Source organism: Natator depressus, chromosome 4 (genome assembly GCF_965152275.1).
Source record: "Natator depressus isolate rNatDep1 chromosome 4, rNatDep2.hap1, whole genome shotgun sequence".
Taxonomy (NCBI): Eukaryota; Metazoa; Chordata; order Testudines; family Cheloniidae; genus Natator; species Natator depressus.
In genome coordinates this window covers 39,268,088-39,288,159 of record NC_134237.1, presented here as the reverse complement: position 1 = coordinate 39,288,159, position 20,072 = coordinate 39,268,088, and the positions used below count along the sequence as shown (strand labels likewise).

Here is a 20,072-nt window from a genome sequence, read left to right as displayed (position 1 = left end):
CATCTCAGGTAATCCACCGAAGTGTAGATTTGGAAGTTTGTTGCAAGTCCCAAAAGTGCCAATGGGTGGATTAATTATCTGTTTATTAGCCCAAGCTTAAGTACAATAAAAATTAAAGGGAACAGAAGGCTCAGAGTCAGAGAAACATTGCTTTGAGCAGAATCTTAGAATACTGGAGAAGTTCCACAGGACTGGATAAAAAGCTAATGTCAGTACATAAAAAGGAGTAAATGGCATGACTCAGGTAACTTCAAGCCGATTAACTGACATATGTCTCTCGCAAAATGATGGGAAGGGTGATACGGGATGCAATCCACAAAGAATTAAAGGATGGTAGCATAATTAATGCCAATCAACATGGTTATATAGAAAATAGGTCTTGCAAAACAAACTTTGTATCCTTGTTGTAGCCAAGTTGGTCCCAGGATATTAGAGAGACAAGGTGGGTGAGGTAATATATTTTATTGGACCAACTTCTGTTGGTGGAAGATAAGCTTTTGAGCTTATGCAGCCCTCTTCTTCAGGTCTGGGGAAGGCACTCAGTGTATGTCTACACTTAAAATGCTACAGCAGCATAGCTGCGCCACTGCAGCTGCACTACTATAGCACTTTAGTATAGACACTACATACACCGACTGGAAGGATTCTCCTCTCGGTGTAGGTAATCCACCTCCCCGAGAGGTGGTAGCTAGGTCGATGGAAGAATTCTTTCACCAACCTAGTGCTGTCTATATGGGGACTTAGGTCGAATTAACTATGCCGCTCAGAGATGTGGATTTTTCACACCCCTAATTTTCAAGTGTAGACCAGACCTCAGGGTGTTTCAGCTAAATACAAGATGGACCATTGGTTAGCAAAAGGCGTGAACACATACTGTAAAAGACCACTCAAGGTGAAGTGGGCAGTTAACACCATAGGACAAAAGAGGCTAATGGGTTATAGATTTTTGTAATGAGCCATAATCCAGTTTGTTTATTGAGTCCACAATTTTTAGTGTCTAACAAAGTTATTAATTGAAGCTCCCAGGCTCATCTTTTGAAAGTATTGTTTAGGTTTCCTTTGAGGATGATAACTGACAGGTCAGATGTGGCGAGATAATTTTGTGAGAAGTGTTCATCCATGGATGATATGGGGATTTTGTCTTTTATCATTTTTCTGTGACAGTTCATTCAGGAACATAGTGATTGTCTCATTTCACCCACACAGTTGTTACTGGGGCATTTAGTGCACTGGATGAAGTATACCACATGTTGTGATAGGCATTTGTACCACCCAGGGATCTTGACAGATGTGTGGTAGGGGATACTGATCATGGTAGCAGTAGAGATAACATGCAAATCATGCAGACATATGGCAGGGTCTGGTGTCACTTTGAGTTGGTGTGTTCTGGTCTGGGGGGAGCTTGCTTCTGATGATGATCTTGATGAGGTTGGGGGTTGTTTGAATGCCAGAAATGGGGTTCAGGAAAGATTTCTTTCAGGATGTGGTTCCACATCAAGTATGAGTTTTAATTGTTTGATACCCCATATGGATTCCAGTGTGAGGTGATAGGTGACAACTAGGAGTGTGCAGTCCATGTCTCCATTCCTCCACATACACATCTTGAGTGAAATGCTATCTCATTGAGTCCATGGGAGTTTTTCCATTGATTTCAATGGACTCAGTATTTCACCCCTTATTTATATCCAGCGCAATCCTGATTCCATATTCAACATGATCTAAATTGCAACAGTACCCAGGGGAGTCAGTGCATGCTGACTATAGCCTTTTGACAAGGATATTAACCTTTTGTATCTCTGACCCACGTCTAGGACCAGGAGATAAAGAACAGTCTCTCTTGCCAGAACTCCTGTGCATCATGGAGTGGCTGGGTTATTTGCCTCATTGCACTGGTTCAGTAGTGTGGAAGGCATAAGTCCTTATTGGGTTCCCAGAGTAAAGGACTGAATCTATGACAGTGTTGCCACAAAGTCAGGGGCTATTCCAGACATAATGTCAAGCCTTATATTAAAAAAAAACAACCTGAAAAGTCCTCCAAGGGGTCAGCAACATGCCAGATCTCATCTTGATTGTGTGAATTAAGAATTCTCCCACAGTTGGAGCCATGTGAATGATGGGGAATTGCATGGAGCTGAGCATGCATCTGCACAGCAAAAAGGAAGCTGAGAAAAGGTTGGCAATGCATTAGTGGGTGCACTCCTGAGTGATTTCTGATCACCAGTTTGACAGCCTTGTTATGTCTACATTAAATGACTTCAAATCAATTATACAAGGCAAATCAGGTAATTACAAAAGTTTCTGAGAAAAACCCACATATTATTGTTATCACACATGCTAAGCTTCTGTGTGAATTTGATGCAAGGAGCCACACACATCATGTGCCAACTTTGGGCTGGCCAGAATCTCACTGGGGAGTGCAGTGAGTACTGCCTCCTGGCACCTCTGTAAGGAGCTGCTTGTTCAAAGGCAGTGAGAAGAGGAAGTCCTTCCCCCATGCCCCTCTACAACAGCCCAACAGGCCCCGCTGGTTCTGGCATACATTCCCCAGGAAGAATTCTAGCTCACTAAGCTAGAATTCCTCCTGGGGACTACATCTACAACCTGCCCCCTACACACACCATTCAGAACTCCCAAGTGAACCAAGGGCAGTATGTTGCCCTTTGACAGTCCCATAACATAAATGCATGGAGCTCTATATAAACAAGGAGCTTAATTCAGACCCCAGTTCTTCCAGGGAGTTGTGCTCAGCTACATCAAGTCCGAATTTAGTCCCAAAGTCACTTTTAAATGCTTTATCTGTGTCTGGCCACGTTTCCACTGAATATTCTATACTGGGTTGGAAATATTGCTGAAATTCCTTTACTAGCCTCATCCTTCATGAGTTTACAAAGATCAGAGGATTAGAGCTGTTCCATGCCCCCAATGAATTTACAATCTTGCTTTAAACAACACAACAAGATCTTCAGCTCCCATGGGAGAAAATATTTTTCCTAAGATTTTCAGTGGAAAGCAGAAGAGATAAAAACTAAACAGTAGACATCAACTAATAAGTTAAACTTTGAGCCCAAAGTCTAAGCCAGGGGTTCTCAGACTTCATTGCACAGCAACTCCCTTCTGACAACAAAAATTGCTGCATGACCCCGGGGGTGGGGGGTGTCAAAGCCAAAGCCCCACTGCCCGGGGAGGAGGGAAAGCTGAAGCCCAAGGGCTTCAGCACTAAGCAGGGGGCCTGTAATATAAGCCCCACTGCCCGAGGCTGAAGCCCTCAGGCTTTGGCCCCAGACTGTGGGGCTTAGGCTTTGGCCCCTGGAGGCCCCATTAAAATGGGGTTGTGACCCACTTTGGGGTCCTGACCCACAGTTTGAGAATGGCTGGTCTAAGTTATTCTTTCCAGACAGTGAAATAGGAGAGGCAATTATGATCCAGTTGATAAACTGTATATTACAAACAACTGGAGAAGCTGCTAATTTCCTGAGGTGAGAAAAATGTTGGCTACTGCTTTGATGGAAGCAAAATACTGTATTATGTTCAAATCAAAACAGGAGGAAGCTACTACTTTGCATGGCTTCCTGTAAGATATATGCAATGCTATCCCAAAGGAGAAAGCAGTGTAGGTAGCGCGGTAGCAGCTCTGTGAAGTTGTGTTTTATTTGGGAAGCATTTTTCCAGTAATTATTAGGAAGGGGTTGGAGGAATAAACTTGCAAGAAATTCTCATGAGATTATAAAGTTTAAAACGTGTTCCTTAATTGCAAGTAGTCAGATTCTGGCCCTCACTTTGGCCCCTTTTTATCACTCCAGAAATGCAAAGAGTCTGGAAATCTTGTGTAAGTATCCTGCTAGGGATTCCTCTAACGTGTGGAAAATCTCTGGCTAGTGTAGAGCCAGCATAGCTTGCTGCACCCATTTCGTCCCAGTCCCTCTGATCGTTTGGAACAGCCCTAAGGTTACTTTTAGTTGTGCTGGGAGTCAAAGCAAACCAATCACTGGCCAGCCTCCGGGTCAGAGGATGGCAGAAAGGTGGTGAAAATCTACCTTGCTTCCCCCAATTCCCAGCCCTGCCAAACTCTGCTCCAGGGCATCTGTGGATGGAGTCCACTAACACCATTGCTATCAATGAAATGGATTTACTTCTGTAAAACAACTCTGTTTATGACTTTATAAACAGAAACACACAAATAATGACACAATCTCTAAACCAGTCTCTTTTCTCTCATAGCACTGGTATTCTGTCTCTTTCATTTGAATATGTGTGGGTAAGAAACACATATATAATAAAGGGTTTCAACAGTAGGGAGCTACTTTCATGTTTGCTGGTACACTATGCTGAATATTTTGTGCATCTCAAAATGAACTTTTACATGTTTTATCTGTTTCTAGGTGCATCTCCTTTACACATTTGAAATTGGTTTAGAAATAAAAACTTCATCATACACATTAAAATAGTTTTTAGGTTAGTAGAATAAAAGTCCTTCATTGAAGACAAACTCCTTGCAGAATTCAAGGAATGTGGGTCTGTGTCCAAGCAACTTGACTGATGCACCAAAAATAAAATAACACACAAAAAATGAAGCCTGAACAGTTCAGATTCTCAAAAACTTAAGGACGTTTTTGAGTTTTTAATTCTTACCTGATTTTTAAGAGAATCAATTTGATATGACTTATCATATGAGAACTATGATAGTTCTGCTCTAATATTTTCCAGTTGTGGGATTTAGTGAGACTGTAGCCTTTAGTTCCATAGTCTTAAATTCCATTCCTTGCAGCTTTTTTAAAAAATAAATTATTTTTAGTGAGTCGTGTGCACCTGAAAGATGCTAGATGATCAGCCCTAGAGACTGCAGATCTTTCTTTATCCCCATTCTGTCCCACTAATATTAATTATTATTTATTATGGAAGGGAAGCAAAGGTGACTAAATAAGGGTATGTCTTCACTACCTGCTGGATTGGCGGGCAGCCATCGAGGCAGCGGGGATCGATTTATCGTGTCTAGTCTAGACATGATAAATCGACCCCCGAGCGCCCTCCCATTGGTTCTCCAGTGCTGCAAGAGGCTCAGGCAGCGTCGATGGGGGAGCAGCAGCAGTTGACTCACCGCGGTGAAGACACCACGGTAAGTCGATCTAAGTACACTGATTTCAGCTATGTTATTCATGTAGCTGAAGCAGCGTAACTTAGATCGATTCCCCTCCATCCCCCCCAGTGTAGACCAGGCTAAGCCACTTTTACTTCTCCACTGATGCTGGGGACAGACAGGGAATCAGCCCCCCATCCAAGCTGGAACAGCCATACAGTTGCTCTGACTTACAGCACTGGCAGAATCCCTTAGGATTCCACCACCCATGACTGTCAGAATGCATTGTGTTCCAGCTCTCTCCCCTTGTGCCCCTCACATGCCCCTCCTTGCTCTGGAATACCCTTGATGTGGATAGGGAGATTATAAGTGACATAAAGTGGGCTACATTGGCTTCATACAGCTGAGCAGCATTCCCCTGCTCTGCATGATTAAAGTAGTTTTAAGTCTGTAATATGCACCAGTGGAGCAATGCAAAGTGGGCTTAGCTAGGGTTTGAGGATATGTCTCTGTGGGAAGAACAATATCAGTAATGGAGAATGGTGAAGAGGGGCAGCTAAGTGTTTTAGCAGCGGGTCTTTATGTGCCAAGATCAGAGAACAGCACTGTTTAAATGTTGATAAATGACTGCATGCTGTACTATAGATGGAAGCAGAATTTCATTTTGGCAGTGACGTTGACAAGTGTACAGATCACCTCAGTACAAGGATTTTAGATGGAAATTTTCCACAATGGGAAAAGAATCCTGCAGGCACTACACACAGAGAACTAAGTTTGCTGACAGTATACCCCTTAAACACCTATAACTGCCTGTGCTACATTTCAGGTGGCAATCACAGATTTTGAGAAGCAGATTTTCAGAAAGTGAGGTCACTGGATGACTTGCTATGTCTGTAGCTAAAGCAAAAGACTAAAATACACAGAAGAAAATGTTTATTCCCTTTTATGGGGAAACATGTAGGAATGACTTATTATTTCAAAGGAGAATGAATAAACATAGACTCTCGTTATGCATAACATAGCACATGAATAGATCAGTCTCTAAACTATATACTTTTCTATTTGTTGTTACTGACAAAGATGTGTTATCACACTCTCTAATAATTTATATGTCAGATCAGGCAAAATCATATTCTTATCTTCTAATTGCCTCCTTGCTTTGTGTTTTTTTCAAAGCATACCAAGCAAGAATTCAGTACATTTCAAAGTACTCCCAAACCCTACTATGTCTTCAGAAATCAAGCATTAACACTTTTGTACAATAACTTTGTGCTGGAAAAGCATTCTGGCTCTTATACTGAATGTGACAGATATTGCAATCCCCACGTAATACCTTTGAGGACCATAGTATTACATTTATGAATAGTTTATGTATGATTGTGTTCTACTCCATGGAGTATGGTTACCACAGCTCCTCTAGGAGCTAAAACAGTAGAGGGTGATTACCTTAGAGATTGTAAATAACTCCAGAGATGTTTCACCCCCTGGGGTGGTTTACATAGTCTGGTTCAGGATGCATTTCCCAGAGACTAAGAAACAAAGAAAGGGCTTTTGGTATGAAAAGATAAACCTGAACTAAATCATGACCTTCTTCCTGATCCAGCAAACAGACAGGCCCTTCTGTCCAAGGGGAGACCCTCCCAAACATTGTAGAAGGGTCGGAAAGACTTTGGTCTACTAGGACTGCAAAAGACTGATAGGTGGGTGACTCCTCGTATGTTAGTGTGTGTTTAAATCTGTTTATTTTTATTGTGTTTTTTCTGTAATACTTTTACCTTAAGCATAAATGTGCTTGTTTAGAAAGAGCTGCATGGTAACTTGTAACTGCTGGCAATACACACTTCATAGCCCTTGGAGAGAAGGCAACACACAGGCACTGGCCATTGGCAGGCTGGTTTGCTGGTCAGTATAAGGCAGGGAGCTATGCAGTCTTTAAACCCCTGGTCGGAAGGAAGTGGGATATGGGCCCCTGCCCAGAGATAGGCGACAGCCCTAGTCCCAAGACCTGACTAGGGTACTCCTGGAGTAGACCATGAAGGATGAATATAGGTGCAGTTACCCTGAAACTGTGACACTGAACACACAAATATCCTGCTTTGCCACAAGTAGCTTTTGAACTTGAATAGGGTTTACTTGTTCATAGATCATTACTTAGAATCCTTTCCAAGCTCACAGCTATTAGTGCTGTCATCTGAGCTCTGGGAACAAACTGAAAAGCCTCGGTGTGAGCTGAGATGCACAGTTCTTTCCTGTATGCTTTGCAAGCCAGAGTTTTGGAAGGCTTTTTCCACTTTTAGCCTTCACATCTTTGTTGTGTTTGGCTTTTATATCCACTTGTCACCTTAAAAATGAAAATAGCATGTTCAGGATAGTACAAATAGTATATTCATGGAAATATACAGTGACAATCTCCTTCCCTACAGTTCCATTTGTACTTGTTGTGGAAAAGGGTATTCTAATCTCTGTTTGGATAGCATGCTTCTCAGCCACTAATGTCTTACCACTGTGAATGCAGGAAGATAATCTCCTGTACTAGCTACATTGTCTCTTATCTATGGGCTAAATCATAGCTTTGTGACAAGCCGGAACCAGAATCTGCCTCCGGGATTTCTCCTTGCTTTGTGTATGGGAAAATGCAATGTATGCTCTCCTACCTGGTGTAGGTAGTGTGATCATTCCAGTTTATACCCCATTGTTCCCGTGTGTCTGTGCAAGCTGGGCCATGCTTTAGCTCTAAATTTCCACAGTGCCCAGAACCATGGTGACCCATTCTCAACTGGGACCTTTGTGGGGAGCTACTATAATATAAATGTTATTACTATCAGTGCTACTTCTACTAATAATAATCTGAGATGTGGGATAGCATGTGTTGCAACTGATGTACACAACACACTGAGAGGCCTTTTGATTTAGAGGCAGATTGTAAGGAACATTTCATATTAGAGAGTGAAACATCCATAGGAGACCTGTGACACTCCCTCTGCGTTTGTGTGTTGTCTATGATTATTTACAATGGCACTATATTCCTTCTGTAGTACTAACTTGATAGTCCACCCAAACACATATATATAAATAAAGCAAACCAGCTAATACAAACACACCACAATCATGTTATCATATATGTTCTGATATATCACCCTGGATTTGGTTCAGCCAAAAAAAAAAAAAAAAAAAACCAACAAACAACCATAGGTCACTGTGAAGACCTGACACTGTAGTAGCGTTCAGAGGGAAATTTCCCCTAGATTCTAAAATCAGCAAAATTTGTGAAAAAGAATTTTTAAAAATCATTATTTGTACAGTGGGAAGAAAACTGAAGGAAAAAAATATAGAGAAGATAAAAGAATATGAATATTTTCATGTATTTTTCAGTTTGTTCTGTGCAATAATCCAAAATATTTAAACAACTTAAATATAAGTGAAGGCTCCTATTTCTTATCAGATGACAGACTGGAAACATATGTGCAGATATCATAGGAACATAGGAATTTCCATAGCGGACCAGACCCAATGTCAAACTAGTCCAGTGTTCTGTCTCTGGCAGTAGCCAGTGCCAGATGCTTCTCAAGCAAGTGTAAGAACCTCACAGTAGACAGATGTGAGATAATCTGCCCCCACATTAGGTCTCAACCTGGTCTAATAGCTAGAGATTGGCTTAAATTTAGAAGCATTAGATTCCTTCCAAAATTTGTTAGTGTTTACTATGACAATTCTGGATATATTTGTTACCCGTATAACTGTCTACTCCCTTTTTGAATCACATTACGTTTTATGCCTCAATGATTTCCTTTGGTGATGAATTCCACAATCGAATTGTGAGTTGTGTGAAAAAGTATTTCCTTTTATCAGTTTTGAATTTGCTACTTTTTAATTGTTCTTGTGTTATGAGAGACAGCTCAGAAGTTCCTGACCTATGTTTTCCATACTGTTCATTATTTTATTATTTTTTTCATGTCCCTGCTTATTTGATTCCTTCCAATCCTTTGGACTAGTGGCTGTTTTTAATAAGATTACATATTTTTGTTGGCAACACTCAGCAACTTCATACCATAGCACCTTCAGAACTCTTGGGAATATGACACATGGGCCTGGTAACTTACTACTTTTAAATTAGTCATTTGTTTCAGTGCCTCTTCCTCCAACACCTGAATCTCTGAGAGTACTTCATCTTTATTATCAGAAGAAAGCAAGTGTTGGGTAAGTTTCTCCTTGCATCCTTGGTAGTGAAGACTGATGCAAAGTTATCTTTTAGCTTTTCAGCAATGTTCTTATTTTACTTAATTGCTTCCTTTAACCCCCGATAACAAAGCAGATCTATTGTTTCTGTCCCAGGCTTCCTGCTTCTGATGTACGTAAAGAATCACTTGTTCATTTTACACCATTAATTTGCTCAGTCCATTCTGGCCCTTCTAATTTCCCTCCTACTTATTGCCTGCTGTAATTTATGCTCCTATTTATTGGCTTCACTAGGTTCAGATTTCCAAATTTTGAAGGATTTCTGTTTAGGTCAAATAGCCTCTTGAATCTTCCCATTTAGACATATTGGCTTATTCCTGATTTTCCTAGTTCCCTTTTTCCACAGCTGTAGACATGCCTTCTGAGACTATTATAAAACAAATTAGGGAAGTTCATGTTGTTTCCCTTTCTGCGTGCACCGCTTTATTATAATTACAGGTGAAATTCATGAATCATACACAAAGCCCAAACATTTGGATTTTCTGCACACATTACCTGAGGAGTATAGAGTATCTGTTCCCTCAGGCTGCATATTGTAAAGCTATTTTATGAGCAGGGCCAGTCACCACTACCTCAGCCCACACTCCCAAACTCTGCATCAACCTGTTTGGAACTGCAGTGGAGTCCCCCTAAATAGCACACAAGAACTGCAGAGGCGTGCATGGGTATCTGCTCAACCCCCAGTCTTCCAGCCTTCATCACAAGTTTATGTGCAGCTGAAAATATTGTATTGGCCTTCTGGAATGAGATGATTTACACCCTGTATGAATATCTCTCAATCCTACTTGATTACAAAGTAGGCCACTCATTTTAAACTCCTGTTTCCCCCTTTCCATAGAAACTTGCTGCTATATGTGAGATGTTGCCATCAGAAATTAAAACGGAGGACAGGCAACTACACATGTTAATAATTGTGCTTCATCTCCAGTCTCCTGTGCTACAATATTTGATGCTTCTCATTCCTGAGTCTTTGTCACAAATTTAAAACCCCTAAATCTCACATTTATTTATCCCTGTTCAGAGGTCTAACCTTTGATATTATGAGGGCTCGCTAAATAGAGAATCTGGGATTCAAGGGCTGTGTGATTCTTGTGCTTGGGTCATACTAGGGGTCAGGCACTTAGCCCACAATTTTCAAACCTGGGCACCTAAAGTTAGAGAAAATAGGAGCTGTGAGTGCTCCGCACCTTTGAAAACCAGGCTACTGCTGTTTTGATATCCACATATGGACTGAGGAACCTAACCTGAGGAAGGCAAGATGGAAAATGGGGGCTTTAATGCTCTATGCCTAGACCTGTGTTCCAGTGAGACGTTCTGGAAAGGGATTTCAATCTGCCACCTTTTATACAAGGGATGAAACATGCTACTCTTTAAAAAACAATACTGTGGAAAACCCAAGGCCCTGAAAGCACACTCAGGGTTCGCAGTTCTGTTTTTTCAACTTACTTTTCTCTCTTTCTAGGGCCTCCTCCTGGGGCATCTGCTCCACCAGGCTTCACCTTCCAAACAAGGAGCAGCTCCAGCGTGTGGCACGCAAACGTCTCATTTTTTCCTTCAGTCACTTAATCAAGGGCTCTCCTGGCACTGCCCTGGGCTGCAGCTGGGGGGACGTTGTGCCCCATGTGGCTCGCTCCTGGGCGCTCCCCTAGCAGAGTGCTGCTGTAAAGCCAGGTCCCTCTCGCCTTTGCCCCCGTTTGAAGCAGGGCAATCAGCGCGCTCCGCTCCCCTGCCCGAGGAGGTAGAGGAGCAGCAAAGGCTGCGCTAGCCGGGGCTCGCCTGCAGCCGCAGCGAGAGATTTTGCGGCCAGCAGCTCCTGGGGGTGCTGGCGCTGCGGGACGGGACCGGAGCTGGAGTGGCGGCGGAGCTGGCTGGCTGCCCGCCCGCCGCCTGCCCCGGGCAAACACCTGGGAGCAGGAGAGAGGCAGAGCGCTGGGTGGGGCGCTGGCTGAGCGCCAGGGTCCAAGCTCCGCGCAGAGGAGGAGGAGGAGGGTCTCCTGAGCTCTCCTGTCTCTGATTAGACAAGAGGCCGTAGGGGACGGGGCGAAATCAACAACAACAAGCCGAGCGCGGCGGCGGCGGCGGCGGCAGTCCGAGAGGCGGCGGGCCAGGGCGCGGGGACGGCCGCGAGCGGCTCGGACCATGGAGCGCAGCTGCCACCCCCTGCCGGAGCAGGAAGCGGTAGAAGCCTGGCTGGATGATCACTGGGACTTCACCCGCTCTTACTTTGTTCGGAAAGCTACCCGGTAAGAGCAGCGGGGGGCGAGGCGAGGGGGCAGAGCCCCCTTCCCCGCACCCGAGCCCTCGGATTTCCCCGGCGCTGCTTTTTTTTTTTTTTTTTTAACAAGCACCTTCCCCTCCACCGCTCCCCTCCCAACAGCTGCCAAAACTGAAACCGACACACAGCCGCTCTGTTCCGCTGCCACCCAAGTTCACAGGCAAGCGCTTCCCGGGGTTTTGCTCCGCAGCGGGCTCTGCCTGCCCGGCCTGCCCCCCCCGCCGAGCCGCGCCGCGCCGCGCCTAGGTGCCGGGGGGGAGGGGAGGCTGCGGCCCCCGAAGTGGTTTTCAGGCTGTGCGGGGTTTGCAGTGTGGTTGGGTGGCTCTCGGCGCCCCCACGCTGCGCGCTGTCCCCGGGCGCTGCGAGGCACTGAGGCAGCGGGGACTTGGCTTGCAGTGCAAGGGCAGATTGACGGTTCTGGGAACCCGAGGCCTGACCTGGGTCTAGGGATCGCTCTGCAAACCCACATCGTTCACTTTGCACGAGTAGCCGCGGGGACATCCCCTCCCCCGCTCCACAGAAATCGGCCGGGGCCCCTGCTAACATCTAACCTCGCTTTTTTTTGGGGGGGGGGGATGTTACTTGTTAATGGCCACACGAGGCGCGGCTCTCCGGGCTCCGCACGGCGGGCCGGGGTTGACATCTCCGCAGCGGGCGGCGGCCGCGTGTCTGCAGCGCACAGCAAGGCGAGGCGGGAGAGGGGCTGAGCGGGTGGCAGTGCCAAGTGGGTTGAGGCGCCTGAAACGGCTGGTCGTGAGCTGTCTGGGCGCTGCGTTTGGGGAACGAGCTGGGGCGGGGGGGGGCGTCTCTCCAGTGAGGGGAGTCTGGCTGGGAGTGGGGAGCCAGGGGACGGGACCTGGGGGTGCTTCTGCAGTTGCTGGGGGGGGGGATAGGGGCTAAAGGGAGTGGCGCTGTGTAGCTGGAGGAAGGGGGGTTGCACCCCAGCATTTGGGGAGGGGAGCAACGACTAGACTCGTGGGGGGGGGGGGTGCGGCCGGAGCAGGGGTCCTGCCGGGTGAGCACAAGCAGCGGTGGGGATGGAAGGGGCTGGGGAGATCTGCAGCAGTTAAGGAAGGCGGTGGGGGGCTGGATGGTGCTGGATGGTGTCGCGGAGCTGGTGTCTCCACGTGGACGAGCTCCGCGTGGGGAAGCGTCCGGGGGGGGAGACTGATTCGGGGTGTCTCTTGGAGGAGCACAGCCGGGTGCAGGCGATGGAGAGAAGTTCCCAGTGAGGCGTAGACACTTAGGGAGCCCTCGGCAGGGATATTCCCCGCCAGGGGGCAGCGCTGTACACCGCAAGAAGAAGCTTGGGGACAGCGCCAGTGCTAAGAAGTTTTCCTATGAACTGTTAGTGGAGGGTGGCTTGGATTTTATTTATTTATTTTATTTTGCAAAGATTGAATGTAGAGATCAGAGGCGCTCGTCTGAGCTGACGCCCCTCTGGCTTGTCATGCTGCCGTTTGGAGATAAGACGAGGTATATCTGCTCATCATTGTCACTGACACCTCAGCGGTGGGATTGCTGGTTGAAAGGCATTAAATGCAACTATTTTTAGAAGGGGAGTCGGGTTTCCATTTTGAATATTTTCCTATAAACAAAGCCGTGGGGATGCAGAGTGCAGGCGGTCTGCAGCTCCCACGGCATATCGGAGTGCAGGGCTGGTTAGTAAGTTGTGTAATTCGGTCCTTTGAGTGCACGCACCATCTCTGCGGATTCACTCTTGTTCCTGAGCTGCTTGCACCATCTGCTATCGCTGCTGATTTACTTGCCTCCCAAGTCACTTAACAGGGATGGATGGTTCTGAATGAGTTTTGCTGCTGCCCCTCTCTGCATGGGATGGGGCGGTAAGAAGCGAGATCCCCATTAATTATTGATTTGCAGCGAGCGAGAAGGCTTCAGGGGTCAGTCACCTGCTTCTCTGTGACCATCTGTGCAAGGTCCCTTCTCCCCTCCTGCTGCTTTCATATCAGACAGGCTGTCAGATTCATCTCTCTGGAAAACAGCAATCAAAATATGCTATCTTTAAAAAAACCAAACCCTAAAAATAAGTTAAATAGCTTTAAGAAAAGTAAGAGCTGGATGGGGATAACTGGCATGTGTGGTTAACCTTTATATTTTTACGGAATACTGGTGTATGGTATATGAGTGAAGGATAGTTTGTTTATCCATGGAAAATGGGGTGGTAGCATTTTAACCAGCTTTGAGAAGTAGCATTTAATCAGGTCAGCTTGCCACACTTCCATTGGAAACTGGAAGTAGCACTGAACAAATACAAGTGCTAATTAATAATAACCATTATGTCGATTTGTTTTCCCCATGGAGTAGGTTGGCTGGTCTTTTCTTTAACACTCAGAAACAGTTGTACTTTTGTAAAGGTCTGAAAAGGCAGGGGTTCACAAAATACAAATTAATCAGGTACCTTTGACTAACTGAAATACCTTTACATTTTTATAAGATTTCTACAGAAAACTGTCAGCTTCAAATGCTTGTTTGGCAACTATCCTGTTGTTTTTTTTATAGCGATGGAGATGTCACATTATTTTCAGAACTGTCTGCCAGTCTGACTTAAGTGTAACAGCTTGTTTCTTTTCTCGGTTTTGAACTTACTTTATAAGTAGGCATCTATAACAAAGAAAAGGCAAGTTTTCAATTATTTGGTAGCCTGGCTGGTTTTCTTTGTATACTCTCAAATTACACTTCATAAACCTTTAAGAGTTTGAAGCAATCAGTGTATTTAGTAAAAACAACGAGGAGTCGGTGGCACCTTAAAGACTAACAGATTTATTTGGGCATAAGCTTTCGTGGGTAAAAAAACCCACTTCTTCAGATGCATGGAGTGAAAATTACAGTGTATTTAGTAAAAGATATAATTGTCTACATTGTGGAGTTATTTTGGAATATGGCTTGATAGAAAACCCTGAACTTGATTCCATGTTTGTTTGTTTTTTAAATTGCATAATTTGTGCTACAGTAATAATTACATTGAACTGAGGTGATTGCAGTTTACTTTTCATGTTTCGATTGCTTAACGTTGTACTTGTTCTGTCTGGTAAATGGGATTTCTCTGAGATAGTCTTTAACCTGTACTTTTAAAATCTAATTTAGTTCTGCACTTTTTAGTTTGTTTCATCAGTTTATATCTATATCTATACACACACCTTGAATCAATTTGGTAACTCATGAAACAGGCACATCACCTGTTAGTCTGAATTCATATTGCTATGTATAATTACCTTTATTTTGCTGAAGAGCTTTTCTGTTACATTTTCAAATATGAATACAAATGAGCAGAAACAGAATTGAGCTCCATTGTTTGTTGCAAGGTTAAGAATCAAAATCGAGAATAAACACTGAGTGTGTGATTCAAAACCCAGTTAGTGTAACTCTTTCCATTGATTTCAATGGGCTTTGGATCGGGATCTTATTGAGCAAGTATCTTTGCAATATTAAAATCAATTATACAAAATAGTCCTCTCTAACTTCATGGATTAATTTGTGCAATTCCTTACTCTTAGAGTAATCCCACTGACTTCAATAGGGGTACTCACATGAGGGAAGAAAGAAAGAAAGAAAGAAAGAAAAGATTAGTTTAGGTGGTTTTATCTCAAGTATTTTATAAATTTAGAGCCACAGTATCATACATATTCTGTAAAATCAGGCGATATTTGTCTCTTTTGTATAGATCACATTGTCATTAATGGATTTCTGTGTATGGTTTATGGAGAGACCACATTTCCTAGAAAGCAACACTTTAAAATAAAATATATATTTCAGTTAATTTATAATTATTTGTAAGCTACACAGCTATGGAAGCTTTGTTAGTCAGTATTCTGGGCCCATGTCAGTATGGGCTGCAAGACTGGACCACTTGTGTGCTAAATTTGCATAGCATTGTTATCATTTTTATAAAAGTTAATTGTATAGCAATAGTTTAAACCTTATTTCAGTTATGGCTATAAGCTATGATCTAATCCTGCAAGGTGCTGAGCAATCTCCAGTAAGCTGCTCAGCACTTTTCAGGAGGTGCTCAGTGTAGGCCGTATTACTTCTGTTCCACAGTTCATACTGATTAGGTGGATGAATGAATTGTGATGCAATATGTTATATTTTGATATGAAAGTGTACAACCTGGGCCTGATCCTACAAAAACTTATCCAAATTTGAAGCTTTTACCCACATAATCCTTTCCATTGACTACATGGGAATAAGGACTAATCACTTGATAATGAAAAGGAGTACTTGTGGCACCTTAGAGACTAACCAATTTATTTGAGCATAAGCTTTCGTGAGCTACAGCTCACTTCATCGGATGCATACTGTGGAAAGTATAGAAGATCTTATTATATACACACAAAAAGCATGAAAAAATACCTCCTCCCACCCCACTCTCCTGCTGGTAATAGCTTATGTAAAGTGATCACTCTCCTTACAATGTGTATGATAATCAAGTTGGGCCATTTCCAGCACAAATCCAGGTTTTCTCTCCCCCCCCCCCCCCCACACACACAACAGACTAACACGGCTGTTACTCTGAAACCTGTCACTTGATAATGGTTTACAGTATCAAGTACCCACAGGTATTTTATTACTTTGTTTTGCACAAGGCACTAGAAATATACAGGAAGTGTATAAATAAATATTAAATGTGAATTTTTATGATAGCTCTGATCAAGATGCAGAACGATGGTTCAAATTTGTCCCTGGCACTCTTAATGAGGTTACACCGGAGCAAATATGGCTCAGTTTATTTAGCCTGTTTAATTTTGGCTTACTCAGATACAAAATTTTTAGTGGTAATAGTTCATACTGTACATCTGTTGGTTTGTTGTACCACTTCTTCACATTCCTGTTTCCTTAGTTCCTACTAAAATTAAGCTATTTATTTTTTTAAGAATTCCTCTACTAAAATTAATCTTCCTTTGTGATGTTTTTTCCCCTTTCAAAATTTTCAAATTTTATTTGTAAGAGTGGCTTTTTCAGAAAGCGGAGGAAATGGTTTTCAAATTAAATTTAATTCTTCTCATTCTGGTACAGCATATGGACTTTGTTTTAGAATCTATCTTTTGATTACCCATACTATTATTGTAGCCTTTTTATAATTGATGTTAAAAATCATTCTTCTAATGTTATTAAGCATGGTGTACTGAATGGTGTACAAGTTTGATTGGTATACTGTATTGGACTAACCTTGCATTCCTTGTACCCACTAACTTCTGTTACAGTTAGGGGTGAGTCTATTATCAGTATCAGTTTACTGATGGTATACTTTTTGTATTACTTTTGGAAAAATGTTATCCAGGCAGTTTGTCACACCACTTTCATCCCCCAAGCTTCACCCTTACTTAAAACTCTCTTCAAGAAACCAGTACACTGTATACAATATTTCTGGTTTCCTTTATTGTTCCTCTTAAAAATACTGATGTGACTTTCTCTTAGTACCTTTCGCGCTCACAGACAAATTCACTGTTCACGGCTGATTCACTCAGCTCAAGGGAAAATTGTGTTCCAGCTATAGGCAACTTCATTGTTCCATAGAGGTTTTTTTTCTGGCTTCCTAAACGTATGGCATGATAGATAAAAAATATTAAGTTAAGCATTGCTTTTGTCCTAATGGAAGTAAGACCCCTTGCTATAGCTATCTTGGGTTATTGTAACACAGGTTGAATATATCAGTGATATGTGAAAGGGCAAGCATAGTTTATTTCTCTTAATGACAGCTCCAAGTATTTCATTTGGGCTGGTTTCTCAGTTCCGAGGTCTTCAGTTTCCATGTTCAGGGAGATATTGGAAAATGCCTTTCATCTTGAGCCATCTGTTTGGTGTTTTAGCTTTGTAAGCTTATGTTAGTTATAAACCTTGGGTATTGTCTCATAGTTTTATTCATAGTAATATGCCTATGCTTAGTTTGTTTCTATATAAGAGGAAGTTTATGCATTTTTATAATAAGTGTACAGAAGTTCAGACTGTCAAACAGATTCTGAATATGTGTTCTGGAGAGTTATTTTTGAATGATCAGATTTGAAAATACTTTGGTAATCCCCTGTGAAAAAAATGAATCCTAAAAATATAGAACATTTTTACAGGACTGAGTCAAATCAATCCCTGGTGTAACCTTGTTGACATTAGTCATGTTACACCATTCTGACCATAGTATATTTTTCCCATTTGCACATTTTGTTCACGTCGTATGTATTTACAGAGTTTTGCCCGAGAAAGGAGTGGAGGAGGATAGGGGTCTTTTCTGTAAAAAACATGAAAAGTGTTTCTTTTTAATACTAGTTTTCTTAAAATCCTTTTCCTCTAAGTAGTCCACCCATTCTTAAACACTTTTCTCAGGAACCTCAGCTCCCCAAAGAAATGTATACACTGTGCATTAAGACCACTGCAAAAATTTAAGACCCAAATCCAACAAATGCTTAGGCATGTGTGGAAAGTTACTCATATGAGTCAAGTTACACATATAGGCAAGTAAGTTACACTTATGCCTACTTATTTGCAAGAAAGGGGTCTGAAAAGCAGAAGGTCAATGCAGCTGCAAAACTTCCTATGAATTCAGAGAAAGCAGGGTCAACAGATTACCCTCCCCCCCACCTTTTATACAAAATGAGGGGGGAGAGAGAGAGAGCATGATTAAGCAGTGCAGGTGCAGGCAGTTTCCTCTTGGACTTTGCTGGGAGCTTTGTGTGCATCAGGGGGAGAGGATTAGACCCTAACTTTTTGGTACAAGAAAATAAAGTGTGGGGAGGGGAGTATAAATTCCATTTGAAAGAGGTGGGAAGGTGTGATGGATAGTCAGAGAATCTTTACCATTGGGTTAGTATTTCGTAGCCATAGGAATTCACAAAAATTTTGACTACTGGCTTCTATTGAAGAATCCTCCCAGATTGCAGCTACTGATCGTGAATGAAGTTCACCCCCTGTGCAGCAGGCTAGCACAAGGCTATATACTACTTAAATCTCACGTAGGTCTGATTTTGAGGCTTAAGTGGGATTTAAGTGGGGCATAGACATTGTGCTGGCCCTCTGAACAGGGGTGAAATTTAAACTGTTGCTCAGAATGTCTTCAGGCCAAAGAGTGCATGTTCATGTTTTCATAGTGTATTTGCATGTTTTTGAATGTTTGTCTAAAGGTGAATTGTGTGGAGAATGTAAGATCCAGGTCAAGTACTGCAAACAATGCTGCTCAACCTCCTACAGTGTTTCCTGAATCAGACTAATACTGTACAATCTATTTTCATTTTGAACATTATATTAAAGAAAAGGTATTTTGCTTTGTCAGAGACAAATATAATTACCAAAGTCACACAATGTAAGTCTCCCTCTTCTTTACTGTCCAAGAAACATAAATAAATTTACATGGAATAATTTGTGATTTATATGAATGCTCAAAAAACAGCATTAGATGCAAAAGACTCTATTTACAGGGTGCCAGAAAAAACCCTTGTTCAAATGGCCCTTGTGAGTAATTCAATGGTTGTCATTTCACATTAGGCCTGCCACCAACCACAAAATACTTTTACTTAGTAAAAAAATATATTTTCCCTTTATTTATGTGCTAAGGGTGAATTCACTGCTGTACAGAGGGCCAGCCCAAAGCCTCTGCTCCACTTAAATCCTACTTAAGTCCTATTTTGGGAATTTAAGTGGGACTTTGGTAGTACATAGGGGTGAATTTCACCTTTAGGGCTTAAACCTTTTTCCACTAGAATCAATGGCAAAACTGCTATTGACTTCATAGGAGAGTGAATGGGGCTGTAGTTATTCTGAGGCTGGGACAAGAAACAAACATATTAGCAGGAAAAATAAAAGATCCCGTTTTATTATTTAAAACCTTGACCTTTGTATCGCTGTAATTTTGCTGTGCCTTTTTTGTATTGTGAATGGAAAATCCCTTCTAGGGCCAGATTGCCGTTTTTGAGGGGAAAAAAAAAGTTAGGCCTACAGTTTAGTTGTAAAAGTTGACTTGTAAATAGCCAAGAATAATAAATTATCATAAGGACATACACTTTTTGGTATCCTCACTTCAACCAACTAATCAAATTGTATGTGCTATTTAAGAAAAAAAACACCAGCATCAGGCAAGATTTAAATTGTATAACACTGAAAAATCATTAATTTCAGCTCTAACAAGAATACTGTATCTGAATCAGGAGCCAGAGTTCTTAATTTACATTTATACTTGGCAAAGAACATGTTTAATTTGAAGACCATGAGTTGTCCCATTCACTACTCACATGTTTAAAGTTAAGCATGTGCATAGGAACTTTGTTGAGCTGGGCCCATAAATGGACACTACAATCTTTAAAATCAAACTTCTATCTTAAAAAAAAAATTTTGCTTACTGTTGTTACAAGTAACACATCAAGGGATTAGAACAAAATAACTTTCTATGTGATTTCAGTTATGTGCATTTGACAGCACTTTGTATATTGTTGTTTTTCATTATTTCCACTATGTAGTCATACAATTTCTCCTATTTATTTAGGT

The 20,072-nt window shown here is 42.3% G+C and overlaps 1 protein-coding gene and 2 long non-coding RNA genes across 7 annotated transcripts in view; 1 reads left to right on the top strand and 2 right to left on the bottom strand.

Moving 5' to 3' along the window:
* Positions 1 to 11,239, bottom strand: part of LOC141986376 (uncharacterized) — a 170,165-nt gene extending 158,926 nt beyond the window's left edge. The window contains exon 1 of the long non-coding RNA XR_012639270.1: positions 10,757 to 11,239. This is a non-coding gene — a long non-coding RNA (uncharacterized LOC141986376). The remainder of the gene's footprint in view (positions 1 to 10,756) is intronic.
* A 160-nt stretch (positions 11,240 to 11,399) lies between these two features.
* Positions 11,400 to 20,072, top strand: part of PDE5A (phosphodiesterase 5A) — an 87,226-nt gene continuing 78,553 nt past the window's right edge. For 2 of the 3 annotated variants that reach the window (XM_074950804.1, XM_074950803.1), the window contains exon 1: positions 11,400 to 11,553. In XM_074950804.1, coding sequence (XP_074806905.1) covers positions 11,450 to 11,553 — 104 coding nt within the window. In that variant the 5' untranslated portion in view covers positions 11,400 to 11,449. Of the gene's footprint in view, positions 11,554 to 12,814; positions 13,062 to 20,072 lie in introns of those variants that run through there. The other variant, XM_074950805.1, reaches the window with a different exon arrangement.
* The window catches only part of LOC141986375 (uncharacterized), a 143,093-nt gene continuing 135,671 nt past the window's right edge, over positions 12,651 to 20,072 (bottom strand). For all 3 annotated transcript variants that reach the window (XR_012639264.1, XR_012639266.1, XR_012639263.1), the window contains one exon: positions 12,651 to 13,577. This is a non-coding gene — a long non-coding RNA (uncharacterized LOC141986375). The remainder of the gene's footprint in view (positions 13,578 to 20,072) is intronic.